Genomic DNA, 16,611 nt, shown 5'->3' with positions numbered 1-16,611 from the left:
GTACCCGATTGTACTACTCGACACCAGACCAGGGGCGTTCATTCAGGGCGGTTATCATGTGGTTGGTAACTGCACATGAAATGGGTAGCGGGCGGGTGCGGGGAATCGATATTGTTAGTAGCAAGTAGCTGGTAGAAGGGTAATTACTATGTAGGTAGCGTACGGCAAGACCTCCGTCGATAGGAACGAATCAGTCGCCGAGATGCAGCCAGTCTCTCATGGTTCGGGCTTGGGCCATGCTATGGTGTTTTCTGGAGGTTTCTTTCCTGTTCGTCGACCTTGAAAAGCCAACCGGGGAGAGGATCGAGTGTTGGAAGAGGTACGAGGTACACATAGGATACCTACGAATACTGGCTACTCTCCGGAAATCCATGGTGCTCTCATCAAGGTATCGCTCCTCTTTCCCCGGTCGCCAAGGTCTTATCGCAGCACATCCCGCCATCTTGGCTCTCCACTTTCTCTATCGATAAGAACATATCGATAACGCACCCACAGTTGAGTGTCTTCAGGGTCCAGTCTCCATCCCGTAGATGAAAGGGGAAGGAGGATATAGGGAGGTGGGGGAGAGAGGGGGGGGGGGGACGTACAGTTTCGCCCTCTGTTCTCTGTTCGGATGCTCCCAGTGTCAAGCATAAATTCAAACACGAGCCGATCGTCCACAAGACAACACTGCCACTCGCTCTCCTGAGAATCCTCAGATCTGCTTGTCGCAGAATGCAGGCACTGGGCCAGATGCCGCACACTCTCACCGCCAGCCAAGCCTGGACTGGTCCCCGCCAGTGTTGCGGGCTGGAACCGACCTGGACTGGTCCCGATGGCCGCCGGGTTTCACTACGCCTCTCCACTGACACGTCTGCACTCAAGGGGCGGGGCAAGCTTCTCACCCAGTGGAGACTCCGGGTTGTTGTTGCAGTTCCAGTTCCAGTTCCAGTGCATTATCTAGACTACTGTAGGTACCTAGGTACCTGTCGCTCTCTCACTGAGTCCCTCCAACCCAGGCAGGCTCTCACCCTCACTGAATCAGGGCTAGTGCGGGGTTCTCGCCGCGCCCACTGCTGGCATTTCTGGACCTGCGGTTGGTTGTGATCGTCCGTCTCGGGTGTAGAGCAGCATTGTGAGCTGCGCTATGTGGATGACTCTGGTCACTGGTGAGGTGCTAATTATATTGCTTGGTGGAGAGAATTTGGAGTTGGAACCCTTGTCCCCCCCCCCGACCTCACTGTTCTCAGCGCCGATGACGAAACCCGGGAAGACGCAGCCTCTTTTCTTTTCCTTCTTTTTCTTCAACTTCTTGCCCTCCTCCCTCCCTCTGTGCTCGCTCGTTTCGCCCCGAATCCTTCAACAAATCCCACAGAGAGGAGCCGAGTTGACATCATGATTGAAGCGACGAACCCACCTCTTGCCATGGCCTCGAAGCCCAACGGCCTCCAGGCTCTGCGCGAGTCCAAACCGCCGGCCACCGACACCTTCACCTACCTCACCATCATCGGCGAGGTCCTTTCCCCTGAAATCTTGCCCGAACTTAATGACATCCTGCAGGATGCCCAGCTCACGCAGGATATCGGATGGGACCTGGTCGAGATGCTCGTGCCTATCCAGGGCAGCGAACAGTGCCTCGAGACTATTGCCCAGCTCGGCAACCCGCGCGAGGTGATTCTCAAGGTCCTCGAGGTCCTCGAGAAGACGGTCGACGAGGCCACCGATGAGGAAGACGACCCGGCAACGACGGCGACTTTTGTCCACCTCGTCGGCATGTTGAGCATTTTGCACAAGCGGCTGAACGTGGCGCGCCCCTCGCGTTTCGTCCACACGACGCTCCAAAGCGTCTACCGCACCTACCATCCCCGGAACCCGGAAATGACGGCCGCCGTCATCGCCCTCATCCGTTCCCTCTCGGGTGAGAAGCGCCCGCCGCTTCCCACTCGCCAATCCAGCAACAAGCTCGACACGCCCTTTACGAAAAGCGATCCCACGAAGCATGCGCCCGACCCGGAGGCCGGGCAGAGGGAGCAGCTCGCGCCCACCGAGCCCGACACGACCCAGAGGCTGCTCCAGTCCTTCATCACCTGCATAATCGAGGCCTACGTCAACTGCACAGGCATGGAATGGGCCTCGCGCCTGTTGGAGTTCTACAACCCCGAGCGCGTCGTCATCCGGAAGAGCGTTTTGCGTGCCTTCAAAGAAGACGCCGACCTCCTGGCGAGGGATGCCCTGGTTGGTCAGTTGGTGGTATGTACATTCGTCCGATGTTGCGGTGTTGCGGAGAGACGGACGAACTGCTAACGGATTGAATTACTCAGGCTCTTGCAGGAGATCTCGGCCTGAACAGAGTGCATGCCCTCTCCGTCAAAGACATCTTCGAGGAAACCATCCCCAACAGCCCGCTGGCCATCGACACCGATGTCCTCGGCCCCGATACCATAAAGCTCTCCACCGGAGGCGTCTGGTGCCTGGTCGCATACTGGCTCTTCTCGGCGGAGGTCTTTGACGCGGACTACGAGCAGGTGCAGATGACAATGTTCCCCGATCACCTCAAGCTCCTGCAGAACTTCCTTGGCGAGGACCCGCAGTCGCGCATTGTGGGCAACCCAGGCACCACCGAGGCCCTCGTCGTCATGGGGCTCTACTTGGAGAACTACAAGCGCATTTCGCCGTCGGACGGTGACTTCATGCCGTACCACCATCTCCTGACGCTGGTTTCTGTCTTCCACCCATCGCTCTCGGTCCGGAACGTCGCGACGACACTCGCGGGCCTCGTCTTGCACGACGACCCCGACGACCACGACCGGCTGAAGATCCTCGAGGACCTCCTCGAAAACTGCATATTCTCCGCTCTGCAGGCATCGGCGGTGACGTGGTTGAGAGAGGAGCTGATCATCGCGCAGAAGCGCAAGCTCACAAACCGATTCGCGACGGCAGACGCGATCGACGCCCTGCAGTACGCGCTGTTCCCCAACATGGCGTTCCTCAAGGAGCAGGACGCACCGGCGCTCTGGGAATACTGGGTGCAGAACTTCCCCTTCCATCTCCAGGTGGCCAACTTTGCCTACTTCTTGTTCGCGGGCACCAGCTTCCAACACCTGGTGCCGGCCAGCATGCCTGGGGCGGTGGAGCAACGCTACGTCGAGCCGTTGCAGCATGCCGCGCAGGCGCTGCTGACGGCCATCGAGAAGAAGGAGGTGGACGACCAGGGACAGGGCGCGGAGGTCGCGCAGCAGCTCGACATTTTGACGATGCGTCTAAAGAGCCTGCCTCTGCAGTGAGCTTTCTTTGTACATCAACCAATGTCATGTCATGGGCGCTCCGGCGCGGGCAAGCCGGAATACTCTTGTGATATGGCTTTGCATTTTGGGGGAGTAGGTTTTCATGGTGCGGGAGGGAGTTTATGAGTTACGAATTACTTTGGGCTGCTGAGCAACGCGCAGCCACATGAATTTAAGAAATAAACCACCAAAAAACAAAGGCCCCTCCTATCTTTGCCAATTGCCTGGACGCTATAATTCGCAGAAAATGATGTTGATGTCGTCTCTACAGAGGGAACGGAAACGTGGGGGGAAAGTGCGTGTGCCTGAGCCACTGCGCACACACACACACTCGCAGACAGACTGAGAAACCGCCACGGACTGCGCGGAATGCAGTGTATGTGTACAGATAGATAACTAGTGTACTTCGTACGTCGGCACGTGTCGTCTCATCCTTGACCCTATCCACCCACGGCCACGTCCAGAGTCCCAGGGCTTCCTCCTCAAGACCTAGCATGCAGTGGAAAGAGAACAAACGGCACTCTGACGCATTCTGACGCGTTTGGCTCTCACATACCCAAACTGATGACGGCGCGCAGTACTTCACATCTGCCTGCCTTACCTTCTGATTGATGGGCGCAGGCGTGGCGAGTGCCCCCGTGGCTGTGCTTTGCGGACGGGGGGCGCAGATGGTCGCTCCATTGGCTCACAACAGCCCGATTCTACACTACCAAGCACAGGGGTGGATCACATGTGTGGCGCCCAGCGATGCACACTACCTACCACACTACATCGTACTTACATGTCGAGCTTCTGTGTATCCGTACTCTGTATGTGTGCAGTAAACAAGCACGAATGCATGTCCGAATCCGGAGGTCTCAGGTCGGGTCGTGCATGTTTTGGGGGGCGACAGGGTGCCCGCCTTGGCTACGTGTACAGGTATCTCGGTTTTGGGTGCAAAGTGTTGCGTCGTCCAAGGGGGGAGAGGTTCGAGCCAAATTTGGGTTCAGGGCGGGATGCGGTCTCAGCATTTTGCGATTTCCGTTGATGGGTGCATGTGCATCATCATGCCGTGTGCCTGACTTTGTCTTACGGCGGTCTGTCGAATTTGATTGATGGACATGAAAGGATGTGCGTTGTCAACGAGGTAACGTCGAGGAAAATCCCAACATGGATTCCCAACATGGGTGAGGGGGGGAGACGCCAAGGTGGTGGTGGTTTAATTCGACAACCGGGGAAGAGTCTCCGGTATTTTTCGAGCACTACTAAATACAACTCAACATCGGTAGCTAGGTAGGTAGCTAGGTACGGATACCCAAAGTATCTACCAAACTTACTCACCTACCTGCCCACCTAAGGTACCTACTTACTAACATGCCCCTTTGCACGGGCCAGCCCGGTCTAGCCAATGTCAGCCGCCGCACAGACCGGGGTGCTGGCCAGCAGCACTGACAGGGACAAATCCTTGCATTCGTTACGCCCCTAGCGCCATCGCGGATGTGATGTCATCGAAGCAGGGGCTGGGAATTCCAAGCTCAGACTTTGATGCTTTTGCTTTGGGAGCGGGTGCGGGTGCGGTGCGCAAGCCTTCCTCACAAGCTTGCTTTTCGTGTGAAACCCTCTTCTTCAGGTACTGGCTGCACTTGGGTGGTGCACTTTACCCGAGCAGAGTGTAGTGCAATTGTAGGTAGTGTGTGTTGTTATTCCCGGTACGGATGGATACCAGGAGAAGATTGGCGTTGTCTCTTTTTAAACTACCTAGGGATTCCGTCACCTCCTACTTAGTGTGTTTATGTTTGATCCTCTTGGCTCTCCTCTTACGCTCTCAAGTCTCTTTTCTCTCTCTGTCTCTCTCTCTCCCCCCCCCCCCCCCCCCCCCCCACTGTACCGTACGTCAATACTCGCATGACAACGAGCCAAGACCCCGGTGACGCGACGTCCACACCTTCCAGTATTCGCCCCAAGCCCTTCCGCTCAACTAAACTTGCCCATTGCTGTCGCATCGAGGCACCGTCCTTTAACTCAACCCATTTATTCTGCACAGGCTCGAACGCTCTTCATCCTACCGCCAACCCCCCTCCATCCAGATATCTATCGTCTTCGACAAAAAACTCAATTCCAAATTAATCACACGCGGAAACCGGCGCCATCATGGCGCACCCACCCACCGCGGCAAACCTCGCCCTCGGCACGACGGCAGAATCCGAAGCGTCTGCCACTCCGCCGCCTGAGGGCCTTCACGTCGACGAGATCAACCGCGAGGGCCAGCCCGTCGCTGTCGTAAGAGACGGAGACAAGAACGTCGTCTTCCCTTCCTACATACCTCCCGAGATCGATTCGCCCAATGTCCGATCGCCGCACGCAGCAACTCCCGCCAAGTTACCTGAAGTGTCGCCGGAAGACAGAGAACCGCGGAAGTCTCCTTCTTCGTCGAACCACCTAGCCCCCGAAGGCCCTGAGCCGTCCGCTTCGACAAACCTCCAGCATCGCCCCACCGTCGATCAGAGATCAAGAACGGATGCGCCACTACGAAAAGCCGGGCCCAGCAGCGCAGGCTCCCGCCGCACTCCCAAGCGCGCGGGGACATCCTACCTGGACAGGGCTCTATGGGAGGCCAAAAGGCGCGGTTCGACCTCCAGCTCGAGCTCGAGCTCGAGCGACTCGTCAGACGATGATACCCAAGACACAAGGAGCCCCGCCGAGAAAAAGGCCGCCCAAGATAGGGCCAACGCAAAACGCCAAAAAGAAATCGCCGACCGCTACCGCCGCTTCCACGTCGGAAACGAGAACTACAACACCAAGGGAAAGGTGAAGAAGGATGGCCGTCTGCGCATCTCGGTAAAGGAGACGGCAAACACCGGCTATTTGGCCAAGGCTTTGGGCCAGGCCGTTAAGAAGGTCGTGCCTGTGCCCGAGGGCGAGGAACGCGCCGAAGACGACGACGACGAGCGTCCTTCCGTCTCCCGCCTGTCGTCCGCCACCACAGCCACGGCCGACCGTGAACCGGCGCCGCGACTCAACATCGTCATCATGGTCATTGGCTCGCGCGGCGACGCTCAGCCGTTCCTCAAGATTGGCAAGATCCTCAAGGAAGATTATGGTCATCGCGTTCGCATTGCGACCCATCCTGCGTTTCGCGACTTTGTTGAAAAGGACTCGGGTCTCGAGTTCTTCTCGGTTGGAGGAGACCCCTCCGAGCTCATGGCCTTCATGGTCAAGAACCCAGGCATGATTCCGACGCTCGACGCCGTCAAAGCCGGGGATATCGGGCGACGTAGATCGGCCATGGCGGAAATGTTCGACGGGTTCTGGAGAGCCTGCATCAACGCGACCGACGACGAGAAAGACGTGCACAACCTCAGAATGATGGGGGAGAAGGACCCCTTCATCGCCGACGCCATCATCGCCAACCCGCCCAGTTTCGCCCACGTCCACTGTGCCGAGGCCCTCGGCATCCCGCTGCACCTCATGTTCACGTTCCCCTACACGCCAACGCAGGCCTTCCCCCACCCGTTGGCGAGCATCAAGAAATCCAACGTGGACCCGGGCTACACAAACTTCATCTCTTACCCGCTGGTCGAAATGATGGTCTGGCAAGGACTGGGTGACTTGGTTAACGACTTCCGCGTCAAGACCCTCGGCCTAGACGCGGTTTCGACGCTGTGGGCCCCCGGAGCCACGTACCGTCTACACGTCCCCTTCACCTACCTCTGGAGTCCTGGTCTCGTACCGAAGCCCCAGGACTGGGGTCAAGAGATTGACATCTCCGGCTTCGTATTCCTCGATCTAGCTTCGACCTTTAAGCCCCCTAGCGACCTGGAGAAGTTCCTCGATGCCGGCGAACCGCCCATCTACATCGGCTTCGGCTCCATCGTCGTCGATGACGCCGACCGCTTCACCGAAATGATTTTCGAGGCCGTGAAGCTCGCCGGGGTCCGCGCACTGGTGTCCAAGGGATGGGGAGGCCTTGGTGGAGACGAGATGGAGGTGCCCGACAACATCTTCATGTTGGAGAACACCCCTCACGATTGGCTTTTCCCCCGGGTCAAAGCATGCGTCATCCACGGCGGAGCGGGAACCACTGCCATCGCTCTCAAGTGCGGCTTGCCGACCATGATTGTGCCGTTCTTCGGCGACCAGCACTTCTGGGGCAGCATCTTGTCGAAATGCAAGGCGGGACCTGAAGCTGTGCCTTACAAGCAGCTCGATGCCGAAAAGCTCGCCGAGGGCATAAGATACTGCCTGTCGGATGAAGCCAAAGAAGCGGCCGCCAAGGTGGCCAAGGACATTGAGCTGGAGGGTGACGGCGCGAAGAACGCCGTGAGGTCGTTCCATCGCCACCTTTCCTTATCCGGTATCAACTCAATGCGGTGCGCCATTCTGCGAGATCGCCCCGCAGTCTGGACGGTCAGGAAGACCAACGTCAAGCTAAGCGCCTTCGCCGCCGACGTCATCGTTGAACAAGGAGAATTGTCCTGGAAGAAGCTGAGGCTACTGCGACACACTGAATGGAACGATTTCGAAGGTCCCGGAGAGCCGGTGACGGGAATAGCGGGTTCGATTGCCGGAACCATGGGCAACGTTTTTGGCGGAATCGGAAGTGTGCCATACCGGCTGGCCAAGACTTCCCACAAGCGGCGGGAGAAGAAGGAGAAGAAGAGGAAGCTGAGGGCGCTGAGAGATAAGCGAACAAGCGCCAAGAACCGAAACCCTCAAACCAACCGCGACCTCCATCAACATGTCGAGATCAGCAACGACGACCCGCAGACAAACGGCGATCGGATGGAACAGGGCAACGGAGACGGGCAAGAGGACGAGAAGCATAAGAAGAAGGACGATTCAAAAGAGCAACCCCAGACAAATGGCAACGCGTCCTCCAGCAGACCGGGCGGCCAGGATCGTCGGGACACGATGTCCTCGGTCGACACAGGAACCGACGTCGAAGACGCCGTTGACGAATACGCCAACGAGGTTGGCGAAGGATTCGGCCGGTCGGCCCAGGCCATAGCGAAGGCGCCAGTGAACCTGTCTATGGCAATCGCACAGGGATTCCACAACGCCCCCCGCCTATATGGAGACGACACCGTCCGGCGGCCGCCTCGCGTCACAGGCATCAGCTCGGGCCTCAAAGCGGCCGGCAAAGAATTCGCATACGGCATCTACGACGGCACGACCGGCCTCGTGCGACTCCCCGTCAGGGGGGCCAAGAAGGAAGGTGTCAAGGGCTTCGTCAAGGGGACAGGTATGGGTATCACAGGATTCGTCCTCAAAGACCTCAGCGCCATCATCAGCCCCTTCGGCTACACCCTCAAGGGCATCGCCAAGCAGGTTGAGCGAAAGAAGCAGCCCGACAGGGTCGTCCGCCGGGCACGGCTTGTCCAAGGGCAACGCGAGCGGCGCCAGCAGGCGGCCGACGTCAAGAAAAACCTGGACAAGGAAGTCGTGGCGGGTTGGTTGACGATCCGCGAGCTCATGGAGACTCTCGAGGCGGAGGAGAAGAAGAAGGGCATCAGGGGCATGCTCCCATCCAAGAAGGACCGGGTCAACAACGCCGCCTTCGAGAGCGTTGAAATTGCCGAGCGCGCGCTCCAGGCAATCAAAAAGGGTGACGGCATGGACACGGTCGTCGGCACCGAGAAGGAGCTTCGCAAGACGGATGAGAAGCTCAAGAGTCGCGCCGCGAGGCACAGCGCCGATACCCGACGATCCGCGGAGGCGGAGGCGGCGCGCAAGTCTGCAGAGAGCCCGAAGGCGAGAGACGACATCGCCGAGAACGAGGAAGGGGAGCATCAGGCCGAGGCGGCGGACCGGGTCGAGGCGGCGGACAGGATCGAGGCGCGGGACAGGGCCAAGGAAGCAGAAGAGAGGGCCAGGTCCGGCGGAAAGCCGCAGGCGAACGGTGGCGCAGAGACGGGAGGACCCGCGCGGGCCGACGGCGGACCCAGCCGGCCCAGCGTCGATCGCGCGGAGACGGCTCAGGTTTAGAAGGTTGCGAGGCCGTCGTCCACACGGGCGGATCCGTTGGTCCTGAATCACTTCCCGCGGAAGAGCAGGCGAGGTCGCCCAGGGAAAAGATGTTTTGGCGTTTGCATGGACCTTTTCTAGAAGTTTCAACTTATACCCCCTCCGTTTCTTTTCACCTGTCTTTTTTTTTCTTCCAGTTTCTCTTTTTTCTTTTGATAACCCCCCCCCCAACCCTGTTCTAGGAGTAGAGTGTAATCCCAGTAATACCAACAATTCGTGGCAGCACACCAGAATCTTGGTCAGGAATCAGACAAGCTTGCAAAATAAGGTTGCGGTCCTCCCCGCCCGGTTACTTCTCTTAACAAGCGACGTCACAAGATGGGGGGAGTGTTCAACGGCATCGTGATTCTGAGACCCGTCACTACTTCCCACCCCCCCAATCCTCCTCCCTCATCAGGAATGACTTATGGGCGAACGATGTGAAACCGAGTGACGAACCGTCGATTCGTCGCGTCGTGACCCATAAAAGGCTCGGAGCGTGGTTGGTGCTCGAACTATCCACAAGAAAGAGGCCGATGAACGCCCCGAACAAACCGCAAACACTTCACCCGTGAAATGCAGGTTTCGGACCAAGACGACGCGAGCACGATGGAAATCTGGGGGGGGGGGGGGGGGGGTATATTGACCAAGTTAAAATAAAATAAAAACCACGTGCGAAGGGAGGGCAAATGTACATATATATGGTGTTTCGCAGAAAAGGGAAGGCGAAGACAGAGGTGGGGGTGAAACGATACATTTCAGTTGTCGCCGCAAGCACCCTCAAGAGCACCCCCCCATCCGCCCCCACGATTGCATACCTAGCTAAGTGAGGATATCCGTCCCTATAAAGCCGACGGGGGGGGAAGGCAAAGAATCCGCAAAAAACAAGTACCTACCTAGCTAAACCTGAAGCAAGCTCGTGAACGCAAAGTGAAAATCAACTTTTTGTTTTTGTACACCACCACCACCACCACCACCACCCACCCACCCCGCTGATTGATCACTCGCTTTCGTCAATGTCCATTGACTCCTTGGCGGCCCTTCCTCGCGTGGTCCGCGCCGACGACCTCGTTGCAGCTCTCGGGGCTGGCTTCTCCCTGGCTGCGGGTCGCGCCGGCAGCTTCGTCTTGGCCGCCGCCGCCGCCGCCGACCTGCCCTTGCGTCCGTTCGATTTGGGTGGTGGAGGGGCCTCCTCGGCGTCCTCCTCCTCGTCGCCTGCTTCTTCTTCTTCCTTCTCCGACTCGGGCTCTGCGTCCGGTTCAGCTATCGCCTCGTCTTCAACGTCGGATAGAGGAGATTCGTCACCGCTGTCGTTGGCTTTGGCAGCGGACTTCTTCGAACCCTTCTGGCCATTCTCCTCATCGGGAGCCTCTGAAAGGACGGAGGAGCCGTCCTCGTCGTCGGACTCGTCTTCGGGCTCGCCATCGACGTATTCCCACTTGCTGACACCATCCCACATTTCGCGGTCGTCATCCGAAGAGTCGCGTTCGGTGTACTGAGAAACCCTGGTAGCTCTGCCGCTGCGTCTCCGGTTCTCTGGCGGAATATCGGACTCGGGACGCCTCTTCTTGACCTTGGCGGGTTTCTTGACCTTCTGCTTCTTCACTTTCGGCTCTTTGGGTGCCTTGGGCTCCTTGACCCTGGGCGCCTGTCTTGCTTTTTTGGCTGGCTGGTGATCGCCCCTATCATCCACGGATTTTCTCTTCTGCGGCGCCGTTAGTCTCAACCTTGAGCATGCAATGGGAATGTCAACCAACCTTCTTTCGATCGATGGACTTGAAAAGGCCATCCAGCTTCCCGTCAATCTCCGCCGGCAGATACTGCTTCTCGGCAATCTCTTGAGCGACCTGGTGCGAAGGCAGAGCAGTGTAGAGACCAATCGGCAGGCCAACCTTGCCCGGGTACGCCTGGAAGCTCCAATTCTTCCTTTCCTGCCATTTCCTGATGACGGCCTGTGCCAGGTCGCTGACGATGTACAGATTGTCACTCGCCTCCGGGTCAATTGCATCGCGAGTCTGCTTGACCCTTTCGGCGTACTTGTAGATGAGTCCCAGGTTGTCCTCGGTTGCCACGTTTGTGAGGTAGTACAGGATGTAACGGCCGTGATCCGCCAGGTCGCTCGCATAAGCCGACAATTCGTCGCTGCTGGCATCGTCAACATTCTCCGGCTTGGTGAAGTCGGGATGGTGGGCCAGCAGAGAGATGAGTCGACCCATGATGGCCTCCATGGGATGCTGTTCGCTCGTCTGCAGTGCGCGGACTCGGGAGCGGATCCAAGTCTCGACACGCTGCTTCAGGTCGGCGCTTGGCTCGAAAGCCGTCAGGAACACAATGGTGTAAAACCGCGCTCGAAGTTTTCCCTGGACAAGATATTTCTGGAGCTTCTCGATGAAACCCCGCCGAACACTGAGATGAGGGTCCTGCGCGGTGAAGGCAAGACGGTTGAAGTCGGCGGGGGTCAGGAAGTCATCAAAGTGCTTGACGGTACACAGCTTCAACAGCAGCTGGGCGGCCAGAAGGCGAAGCCGTGACTTGTGATGATTCGGAGTGTCCTTCGTCTTGCAAAGCTCTCCCCTCTTGGCGACCAGCGTCTTGAGCAGCTTGAAGACCGGGACGGCCTTCTCCTTGGCTTCCTCGACATCTTCCATGCTGCGCAGTCGATTGACGAGAATGTGCATCGACAGACACTTGGCCTGCAGCTCCTCGTCCACATCGGCATCCTCCACCCAGTCGGGGTCCTTGTCTGTGGCGTCGGTTCGAACCTTGAGAAGGATTTGCTGTACCGTCATGTCGAGGATGTCATCATCCGAGTCCAGCGTGATCTTGGGTGCCTGCAACTCAAGCTGTGCGACAGACTGCAGCCTGTTCAGGAAGTGCGACGACCCGTATTTCCAGTCTTCCATGACCTTCTCCAGCAAGCTAGTCGCGTTGACGAGACCCTTGTCGTCGGCCTTTGCCAGCAGAATCTTGATGGCATACTTGGCAGACTTGACAGGCCGGCCGTACAGAGCGTAGTTCACGAGGGCCTGCGAAAACTTACGGTCTTGGGGGATCTCCTCTGGGTATTTCTTGGAATACGACGCGCAAGCCTTCAAAGTGTCGACGACCGTCGAATCGTTCTCGTTAGTCTCTGTAGGGGCCTGTTCGATCAGGCCCTTGCACAGTTCACCCACGTGGGTCTTGAAAAGCTCAGGGTTGCGCTGAGAAATCTCATTCAGAATTTCGTGGGAGACGGAGCCCAGGCCATCCTTGTCATTCCTAGAGTAGTCCAGGATCGTCGCCAGATGGCTGCGGTTGAACAATAAACAGGCCGAGCGGTAGAGGAGCGGCAGGAGAGTGTCCAAGCTCGTCGCGACCTGGCTTGCATTAATGCGCTTCACCAGCTCCTTGATGGCTTGGCGCACTGTCTTGTAGTCGCTCCCGGCGCTGACTGAGAATCTGACAAGCTGGTAGGCGCGCCTGTCGTTCAGGTTGGCAAACTTCTGGAGGTCCGTCTTGACCTTGAACGGGTCCGGGAAGAACTGGGTGATGTACTGCACAGTCCTTTCCAGATTGGCTGTCTTCCTTGGCCGGTTGTCGTCCATCACACCGCCGTTGTAGCTCTCGCATTGGTTGATGAAAGCCTCAAGTACCTGCGCAAACTGAGGTTGGCGACCCTGCATGGCGAAAAAAGCCCTCTTGGCCGCGGCGTCCAGTGACTGGGTGAGGAGCAAAATCCTCTCAGCCCGAATTCGGTCTTGGTCCGCCACGCTCGCAGTCTGAGAGCTCTGGCTGGCCGCGGCTCTGGTGTTCTTGGGCGCTTTGATGGGAGGGTAGGACAGTGGCACCAGGCACTCAAAGAGTACGCGATCCAGCAGGATGTTGAGCTCGGAGTCATTGGCGTAAAACGCGTTGAAGATGCGTGATGGGATCCCGGCCAGGGCCGCGACGACGCTCTCCTGCCCAGCAGCCAACTCTCCGGACCCGACAGCCCACAGCTTCGCGAGCAGAGTCATGGCATCGACTCGAACAGCGGTGCGCTTGTCACGGCAACGGTCGGCAAGGCTGCTCAGCACCGAGCCGTCCTTGTCAACGCCACCAGGTGCGGCGAGCTTTGTGACAAAGTCGCGGAAGCTGAACAGCTCCATTACCTTGACAGCAGCCAGACGGACCTTTTCGTCACCGTCGTTGAGCTTCTCTCCGAGGTGCTTCACGAGCTCGGACTGTTCCTCGCGGTTGAGGCCAATGCCACCTGCCGAGGTGGCCAAAATGTATCCAACAGCGGTGGTCCAGGCGGCGCGAATAGTTGCCGTTTTATCGTTCCTTCTTCCCAGGAAGTGATTGTACGCAGACGAGTGCGTCTGCGCAAACGACTGAGGCGACAAGGGCGTTGTGAGAACGTTATCGGATATCTGGCTGGGAGCCTCATCGGCCAAGCGCAGCGGGGGGTACTGGGCAGGGTCCAAGACGGGCGGAGGCGGCGGGCCAGCAGCGCCGATTCCAGAGATCATGTCTCCAAGCGTCTCGGTGGCTAGCTGTCGAAGATCCACGTTGTCGGCCGAAAGCTCTGCCTCGACCTGAGGAATGACATTTTGCAGCACCGACGGCGCGGCTCGCCACAGCTCCCTGATGAGGTAGTGGGCCTTCTTGAGCTCCTTCAGCTCTGCGTCCGTAGGGCCCCTGGGCGCATCCTCGTCTTCCTCCTCGTCATGACGATTCCCAACAGTCTTTGCCGCGAACCGGGAGGCATCGAGAATAACATCGCTGAAGTACTGGCTTACGTAGTGCACCATCTTTTCCGTGCATACGTTGCAGATCTCCTTGGCCATGATGTATGCAGCCGGCTCGTCCTTGGGTAGTAACGTCGACTGGCTGCCATTTTGCTCGCCGCGCTCAGTGCGGCTGTGGAACCCTCCTGGGGGTGCTGCCCTCAGAAATTGGGCCATTATCACCTCAATGACCTTGGGGTTCATTCCCGACGCCTCATCGACCAAGGCGATCAGCATTTCCGTCATGGTGTTGCGGACTTCTTTTGAGACGCCCTCCTCGGGGCTCGAGTTGGAGCCACCGGAGACACCGTCGAAAAAGACCGAGAACAGCTTGAGCAGCATGTCATCGGCGCCATCGACGTCATTAATCAGAAGAATACTCTTGACGTCGGTGAGCGCCGTTAGCACGTACTTGTGCTGGCTGTGGTAGGGATGAGCTTGGTCGTTCAGGGAAGGAAAGATGTGCGTGACCACGAGATTGAAGAACATCTGATGGATTCATTAGCTGGGAGACAACGTGTGTACTGTAGAATCCGTCGCCTACCTTGGTCTGGTCGGCGGTAAACGGCGCGTCAGGCGCACACAGGCGCAGGATGTCTGCTATGCATACTGCAGCATACGCCCTCACGCCCTTGTCTTTGTGCGCCAGCAGGTTGCGTTGGCCCAGAGCGTGGGCGACATCGTTCAGAGACTCGACATCGACAGTGTCTTGATCGAGGCCGCCGAGCTCCTCGGACAGAGTCTGCAGGCGGTTGAGAAGTTCGGTGGTAGGTATGGGTTTCCCGGGCTTCCAGGTCAATTCTTCGTCGAATTGAAGGCTGACAAGCTCCTCTCCTTGTTCCTCCTCGACTTCTTCCTGGGGTTCAGCGCGACCGCGGCGGGGCGCCATCTTGGGGAGAGGTGCGTTGCGGGCGCTCGGGGGTTGACGTGTTGGTGAAGCGGGGAAGGGCTGTATCGATGGGTGTCGTGGATCGACGGGGACGTGTCAGGAAGTCGGCGATAGGCGCGTGGCCAGAGTCATGGATAGAAATTAGCGCGTCGCGAGCACTTGGTAGAGGCGTGCAGCGAGGGTAACGGGCGCGCGGGGTCGCGGGTCCAATTGCGGTGGTGGCGACGTGAAGGGGGATGAAGCTGGCGCTCTCAATGTTGCGACGAAAATGGATGGGAATGGGAATAAGTCGAGTCGTGTTACGCGCCTGCGCCTACAGTTCATCGGGTTTCGCGTGCTTACCTGAGCTAAGCAAGAGGAAAGGACCAAGGTACCTGCTGGAACAGGAGCTTGCAGCTGCACCTTCCCCCCTTGTCGCGGCTGTGTGGGTGGTCCGGGCGCGAACACATGTGGGGCTGTGGCTGCGCTGCCTCGGGTGGCTGGCCACGGAGGTCGCCGTGCCATGTTCAACGACCTGTCTCCGCTTCAGTTCGATGCTCTTTGCATGATTTTGGCGCTATTGTTCTGATATAATATAGGAATTGCTTTTTGCTAAATTGGATCTGTCTTCAGCTTCCTGAATCTACCACCGTCTCTGGCAGAAGTCCTGCCGTCGTCCCAGAACCATATTCGTTGAAATGTAAACATCGATGAGCGAGACCTGGAGTGGGCGACTACATTGATTAAATCATGAAACTTTTGTTTTGGCGGCCTGGAGAGCCTCCAATCATCTTAGTAGAGTTTCTGGATATATTTCCTAATCGAACTGTCGCCTCGAAGTGTAAGTTACATCAGATGAGCAGGCACCAGCTATCCGGCTGGGGAAGTATTCCGAACATATGGGCAGGTCGTCGATATAGGGTCATTTTCGTCTTGTTCTTTTTCAAGGTCTCATGTCTCCAGCTATCAAAGTCCTTCCCAATGTGGGAATCGTCCATGCCTTACGACAGGAGATCCAGTGGGATGTTTCGGTGAGAGCACTTTCCTATATTTGCTCCGAGACTGGATACATCTGTACTGTCTTTATCTTTTTCTACGCAAGTATTTACAAACACAATCATAGAGCATATCTCGTCAGGTTCTGTGCAATCAAAAGTCAAGGGTGCTGGTTTACCCCTAACCCCAAGACTTAACCTCGTAAGTTCATGTATTCCTAGTGAGGGAGACTCCAGGCAATAGAATTCTATTCTTGTTGATGCCCCGAGTTTTAAGGGTATCGATACGAAAGAAGATTATGTCAAACTCCAGCGCAGCAGTAAACCATTGCCAACTTCGAGATATGTCAACGTACTTCAGGAACGGAGAAAACCGCTTCTTTTCAATCACAGTATCTCTCTTGCTATGTGAAGGGAACATATCAGTCTTGTTATGTAGGGAGTCTGTTGTGTTGCTAGGCTGGCTACCGGGGAATACGCTCTTGAACATGCATCAAATTCAATAGGCCATAGCATGAATAATTCATGTGTATTCACACCCTGTCAGGAGGGGTAACAGAACAGTTGCTTTGCTACGCCAGTCCTTGCTTGGCCGTCTGCCTCCCCTTTCTCTTTTCTCCTCCAACCCAACTCACTCCAACTTTCTCCTCTCTTTTTCCACCCACCATCAATACCACTGCTTCAAATCACACTGCAACTTTCGTTTGCCCACCAGTAGATCCAAGGTATGTCTAGCCTTTGCAATGAGGACTTTC

General features: G+C 57.2%; 3 protein-coding genes across 3 annotated transcripts; 2 read left to right on the top strand and 1 right to left on the bottom strand.

Annotated features, from left to right (window-relative positions):
• Positions 1 to 1,258: 1,258 nt before the first annotated feature.
• Positions 1,259 to 3,494, top strand: CDEST_00689 (Putative YAP-binding/ALF4/Glomulin). Its single transcript, XM_062916848.1, has 2 exons — positions 1,259 to 2,229; positions 2,301 to 3,494. Exons 1-2 carry the CDS (start codon positions 1,375 to 1,377, stop codon positions 3,261 to 3,263), a joined length of 1,818 nt encoding a protein of 605 aa, XP_062772899.1. The 5' UTR covers positions 1,259 to 1,374; the 3' UTR covers positions 3,264 to 3,494.
• A 1,611-nt stretch (positions 3,495 to 5,105) lies between these two features.
• CDEST_00688 (Putative UDP-glucuronosyl/UDP-glucosyltransferase, Glycosyltransferase family 28) lies at positions 5,106 to 9,495 on the top strand. The gene has a single exon (XM_062916847.1). It carries the CDS (start codon positions 5,394 to 5,396, stop codon positions 9,225 to 9,227), a length of 3,834 nt encoding a protein of 1,277 aa, XP_062772898.1. The 5' UTR covers positions 5,106 to 5,393; the 3' UTR covers positions 9,228 to 9,495.
• Positions 9,496 to 9,928: 433 nt separating this feature from the next.
• On the bottom strand, positions 9,929 to 15,181 carry CDEST_00687 (Putative sister chromatid cohesion protein Pds5). The gene is made up of 3 exons (XM_062916846.1): positions 14,538 to 15,181; positions 11,003 to 14,482; positions 9,929 to 10,950 (listed from the first exon to the last, which is right to left on the bottom strand). The coding sequence occupies exons 1-3, from the start codon at positions 14,880 to 14,882 to the stop codon at positions 10,246 to 10,248; spliced, it is 4,530 nt and encodes a 1,509-aa protein (XP_062772897.1). The 5' UTR covers positions 14,883 to 15,181; the 3' UTR covers positions 9,929 to 10,245.
• Between the last annotated feature and the right edge of the window lie 1,430 nt (positions 15,182 to 16,611).

This window comes from Colletotrichum destructivum, chromosome 1 (genome assembly GCF_034447905.1).
Source record: "Colletotrichum destructivum chromosome 1, complete sequence".
Taxonomy (NCBI): domain Eukaryota; kingdom Fungi; phylum Ascomycota; class Sordariomycetes; order Glomerellales; family Glomerellaceae; genus Colletotrichum; species Colletotrichum destructivum.
The sequence above is the reverse complement of the archived record's forward strand: the minus strand, read 5'-3'. Positions and strand labels throughout refer to the sequence as shown.

Bases quoted from the DNA above. Each gene is read 5' to 3' on its own strand.
- CDEST_00689 (XM_062916848.1), top strand. From the start codon at position 1,375: ATGATTGAAGCGACGAACCCACCTCTTGCCATGGCCTCGAAGCCCAAC. The intron at 2,230-2,300 runs GTATGTACATTC...TGAATTACTCAG, and splicing joins CCCTGGTTGGTCAGTTGGTG to GCTCTTGCAGGAGATCTCGG.
- CDEST_00688 (XM_062916847.1), top strand. From the start codon at position 5,394: ATGGCGCACCCACCCACCGCGGCAAACCTCGCCCTCGGCACGACGGCA.
- CDEST_00687 (XM_062916846.1), bottom strand. From the start codon at position 14,882: ATGGCGCCCCGCCGCGGTCGCGCTGAACCCCAGGAAGAAGTCGAGGAG. The intron at 14,483-14,537 runs GTAGGCGACGGA...TGAATCCATCAG, and splicing joins TTACCGCCGACCAGACCAAG to ATGTTCTTCAATCTCGTGGT. The intron at 10,951-11,002 runs GTTGGTTGACAT...ACGGCGCCGCAG, and splicing joins AGTCCATCGATCGAAAGAAG to AAGAGAAAATCCGTGGATGA.